Source organism: Scyliorhinus torazame, chromosome 14 (assembly GCF_047496885.1).
Source record: "Scyliorhinus torazame isolate Kashiwa2021f chromosome 14, sScyTor2.1, whole genome shotgun sequence".
NCBI lineage: Eukaryota > Metazoa > Chordata > Chondrichthyes > Carcharhiniformes > Scyliorhinidae > Scyliorhinus > Scyliorhinus torazame.
The window spans coordinates 124,015,052-124,020,433 of record NC_092720.1 but is presented as its reverse complement, the minus strand read 5'-3'; the positions used below and the strand labels follow the sequence as shown (position 1 = coordinate 124,020,433).

The 5,382-nt window shown below is 43.2% G+C and overlaps 1 protein-coding gene across 1 annotated transcript; it reads left to right on the top strand.

Annotated features, from left to right (window-relative positions):
- Nucleotides 1-1,045: 1,045 nt before the first annotated feature.
- On the top strand, nt 1,046-2,083 carry LOC140389056 (probable G-protein coupled receptor 148). Its single transcript, XM_072473217.1, has one exon. The coding sequence runs from the start codon at nt 1,046-1,048 to the stop codon at nt 2,081-2,083; it is 1,038 nt and encodes a 345-aa protein (XP_072329318.1).
- Nucleotides 2,084-5,382: the final 3,299 nt, after the last annotated feature.

Sequence of the window (5,382 nt, the reverse complement as noted above, 5' to 3'; positions counted from 1 at the left end):
TGTGAAAAAGGAGGAGAATAAAAATATATTTTTTAAAAACTTTGCTGGAAACCAGTGGGATTCTGGTAAAGATAGAGCGATGGAGTAGTAGCAGCATGAGGAAATTCAGACCACACTTCGCCAGTGACGGTGCAGCAGAATACTGGAGAGTAAGGATAAAGGGAAAACCCAACACGTCTGGATGACATGCCACAGGTCATTATTTTGACGAAAGTGAACACATAGTAAAGATTGGAAAGCACTTTAGCCAAATTAGTGAAAAGGAGAATGTCATTGGCAGGCACTTGCTCATTGATAGTGCTTCTGGTAATCGCTAGGCTTTGATTGGCCTTTCATTGCAGTGAGGTTTATGTCTCCAACTGGACTCGCAAGAACCCAAGTCTTCCATTGGTTGATCACTTTAAGTATGGGAAAAACAAGACATCATTACTCGAGAATTCAAAAAGATATTTTTAGACATTCTCAGAAAAAGAAGTCATCGGTTAAATTAGCAGGTAATAAAATTAATGCTTTTGTCAAACAAACAGGTCGCTGGTTGGTGTTAGGAAAACATTAGGGAAAGTGGAATGCGTGCATTAACAACAGTTTACTTGTTTGCCTTTTTGCGACTAGGCCATCTGTTCACTCCCATGTACGCGGCGGGAAAAAATATCAACTGCAATGATTTGTGGAGGGCCATTTGCGGTGAGGTTTCAGGGGGAGGCAGTGAGGTATGTTCTGGAGCTCAATGAGCTTGGAGAAGTTATGGAGCTACCATGCTGCTACATTCAGAGTGAAAGTTTGTGCAGGATTTTGACAATCTGGATTTTGAGTACAGTTATATGGAAAGGTACACTGTGCAGTTTCTATCTTCTCTCAGTAAGACGCTTTGAACTTTGAATGACTGTTTTCCATGGGATATGTCTGCAATACTGTTTGGAGGTCTGTCTAGGGCAAATATTGGAATTTAATGAAATTTGGGAAAGAAAAGAAGAGATTCTGATTATTTAGGGTCACTTTCCCTTTTTCTCAAGGATAAAGAAGGTAGTTGGACTCTTGGATCAGGATGATTCTACTCGATGCCGAGTGTGCACTTTATCTCCACACCAACAGCTCATCAGCAGAGCTCCCAAACTCCACATACGCCACCAACATGATTGCTGAAGCGTACTTGCAATGGATTCATGCTTTGATAGAGAGCCGAACCAGGCTTATCATCATCCCTGGAGCAATCTGCTTCCTTGCATCTTTGATAGCCAGTCCGCTGATTCTGCTCGCCATTTTTACCAGCAGCAGCCTCTGTGAAGAATCCAGATACCTTCTGCTGAGCAACACCTTGATCAGCGACTTCATTTACTTGGTGATAAATTTCTGCATCCAGCTTTGTAACGTTACCCAGCTCAGCTCCCCCAAACTGGTGTGTGAATTGTTGCTTTTTACTCTAACGACCACGAGCTGCTGTGGGTTAATGACGATCACAACCATGGTGATGGATACCTACTTGGCTATTAACTGGCCTCTGCATTATATCACACTGTTTCCTCCCTCCAGGGCTGTCAGGCTGGTCATCTTGATATGGATTGTGGTTGCTTTTCCGCAGTTCATCATTACTGCAGTAATGCTAATAACCCAACAGTCTCCATTTTGCAGGCTAACATTCTGCGAGGTAGACTACATCTTCCTGACAGTCCCCCACGGTGCAATCCTCACCCAACTCTTTTATGGCTTGCTCATTGCCCTGCTGTTGTCATGTGTGTGCTTGCTGCTGACCTGTTATTTCATGCTGTACTGGAAGACGAGGAATTCTGGGATCTGGAGCGGCTTTTCCTCCAGGGCAAGGCTCACCTTCCTGATGCACTCTGTTGTCTTTGCCTTTTATTGCTGTTCAATGCTACTGATGGTGGTGGAAAGGATTCTATACAATTGCGGCACGGTGAAGTTCGAGATGGCCATTTTCATAACTCGGACCATGTCTAATATAATCATGATGGCACCAAAGGCATTGGCCCCTTACCTTTACGGAATGAGGTACAGAGAATTAGCAAAGGTTATCAAATCTTTCTTCTTGTTAAAAGATGTCAATCAGGTGGAACCCATACATTAAATCAGTGTGAACACATTTGTATAACCCCTCAGACCTGTCAGAGTGTACCCGTATTTAAGTAAGATAATTACAAATGTCGTGCAGTTATATATATGTCTCGCTCTCTCTGTTCGAAATGCACTGATTATAATTGATGATGGATTATAAAATATATAAACTGATTTACAATATGCCAGTGAATGTCTCTTGGCTTTGCTCATGGTGAATTAGTGTTAAACAAGAACGCACTTGCATTTATATAGCGCCTCTCATGACCTCTGGGTGCCCTGAAGTGCTTTACAGCCAATTAAGTAGTTTTGAAGTGAAGCTACTGTTGTAAAGTTGGGAAACATGATGGGAAATAATCAAGAGGCCATAGATATAAGTTGAGAGGCGGTAAATTTAAAACTGTGATGAGGAGGCACTACTTCTCGCAGAGGGTGGTGAATTTGTGGAACTCGCTGCCCCATAGTGAGGTGGAGTCCGAATCATTAAATGATTTCAAGAGGGAGATAGATATATTTCTGATTTTTGAAAAACTGGTCAAAGGGATATGGGGAACAAGTAGGGAGGTGGCTTTGAGACCAGGAAGAGATCAGCCATGATCTGATTGAATTGCGGAGCAGGCTCGAAGGGCTGAATTGCCACTTCTGCTCCTAATTCCTGTGTTCGAATGGAATTTGAGCGCAGCAAGCTCCCACAAACAGCAATGAAATAAATGACCAGATCATCTGTATTACGTTTTGGTTGAGGGATAAATGTTGACCAGCACACCAAGAGAAGTCCCCTGTTCTTTGAATTTTGCCATGGGAGTGCAGAGTGGTGACAACATAATTTAAAAACCACTTAGGGAGAATAGCCCTGACGTGATCTATGGTTATGTATTGGGGTTATTAAACAAACTTGACCTGATATTTGCCGAGACTCAAGATACATGTATTTCCACTGGATAGAGAAATCCCCTTCGAACCTGGCGAGGAGCGAACTGAAGGTGGCCTCCAATTGCACACACAGTTCCACTTGAAGCTGGACTGTGAGGGTGCACAAAACTGCACAACAGTTCATCAGTGAGAAAGGTTTAATCCACTTCCTTCAAACCAATTGTGAAAAATCGCTACCCTCTCTTGAATATAAAGAAGGCAGCAGCAACAGACTGTCGCCATTGTTAGTTTACGGCTTGTGTACATCTTCCTGGATTATAACGACATGAAGGATCAAAGGTTTGACACCTCGTCCCAAAGACGACACCTATGGCAGTGCAGCATTCCTTCAGTTCTGCACTGAAGTGTCAGCCTTGGAATCAGATTGGAATAAATTGAAATAAAGATGGGAAAGGACTCACTTTGTAGAAGGCAGTGCTTACAAGGAGATTGGTGGGAATGCATTTATTGATGGTAAGGTGAGATCTTTTTTAAGATGCAGAATAATGTAGAATTATGAATTTAGATAAGGGAGATTCTTAATATGGCTGCTGTCGTGAGGCAAGCTGAGAATAGACAATAGCAATGAGCTGAGAGAGGCGCCAGAGGCCCAAATTCAAAATTCTATTCAGGGCAGCAGGACTTAAGATATAATAATAATTTTTATTATTGTCACAAGTAGGCTTACATTAACACTGCAATGAAGTTACTGTGAAAAGCCCCTAGTCGCCACACTCTGGTGCCTGTTCGGGTACACAGAGGGAGAATTCAGAATGTCCAATTCACCTAACAGCACGTCTTTTGGGACTTGTGAGAGGAAACCGGAGCGCCCGGAGGAAACCCACAGAGGCACGGGGAGAACGTGCAGACTCCGCACAGACAGTGATCCAAGCCGGGAATCGAACCTGGGGCCCTGGAGCTGAGAAGCAACAGTGCTAACCACTGTGCTACCGTGCCGCCCATATTTCCCAAATATACCTAATGGGGAGCAGCCAATTAGTCCTCATGATCAATGTCTTCCATGATCTCCATCCTCCCTAACTCCATTATGGTCTCAGATCCTGCAACTCTCCGAGATCTGTGCATTCCTCTTCGTTGTCCTCCTGACTTCCTTTACCCCACTGTTGGCAGCTGTACCTTCATTCACTTACACTCTAACCTCTGGAATTCCTTCCCTGAGGCTTCCCACCTGTCCTAATTCGGGACACTTTTTTAAAAGCCACTTCTTTGGCCAGGATTTTGATCATCTGACTTAATGCCTCCTTCTCTAGCTCTGATTACTACTGTGTGTGTGCCCAGGAATGTTTTACTACATTTAAATTACACATTGTTATTATTGTCCCAGAGGGAAAAATCAGTTGAAACCGACTGAAAACTGTAGCTATGACTAACCAGTCTCCAACTGGAATAACCAGTGTGCATCGGGAGGAAGCAGAACAACTGGGAAATCCAACCAGAAATCAGGTACTGCTTGATTTTCCGCTCCAATACTGGCTGTGCCCAGTTATGATTTACTGGAAACAGATGACTTAACTGGGAATTGACTGTCTGAAGTCTTGGTTCTGTTATCTCGTATGGTATGTTGTAATCTGTGTGTCCAGCCTACCTCATTCTTACATATGTCCATGTGTAATTCTGTATTCTCAGATTGCAAAGACTTTTTCCCAACCTCCATCCAGGATGAACAACTGTCTTGCCTGCGATTGTCCCAGAATTGTCCCACTATAGGCCAGTGAGCCTAACTTTGGTAGTAGGCAAGTTGCTACAGTCCATATCAAGGATTTCACAACACAGCATTTGGAAAGCAGCAGCACAATCAGACAAAGTCAGCATGAATTTACAAAGGGGAAATCATGCTTGACAAATCAACACTTTGAAGATGGAACTCGTAGAGTTGACTAGGGAGAACCGGTGGATGTGGTTTATTCATATTTTCAGAAGGCATTTGACAAGGTGTCGCATAGCAGATTACTATGTAAAGTTAAAACGTATGGGATTAAGGGTAGTGTCTTGAGATAGATAGTAAGAAGTCTTACAACACCAGGTTAAAGTCCAACAGGTTTGTTTCGATGTCACTAGCTTTCGGAGCGCTGCTCCTTCCTCAGGTGAATGAAGAGGTATGGTCCAGAAACATGTATATAGACAGATTCAAAGTTGCCAGACAATGTTTGGAATACGAGCATCAGCAGGTGATTAAATCTTTACAGATCCAGAGATGGGGGTAACCCCAGGTTAAAGAGGTGTGAATTGTCTCAAGCCAGGATTTTGCAGGCCAGATAGTGGGGGATGGATGAATTTGATCGAACCTTTGTGCAAAGGATTTGTAGCGTGGTTGCTCCACTGATGGAATTGCTGAAGAAACGTAAAAAATTTCAATGGACAGGGGAGTTTCAACAGGCA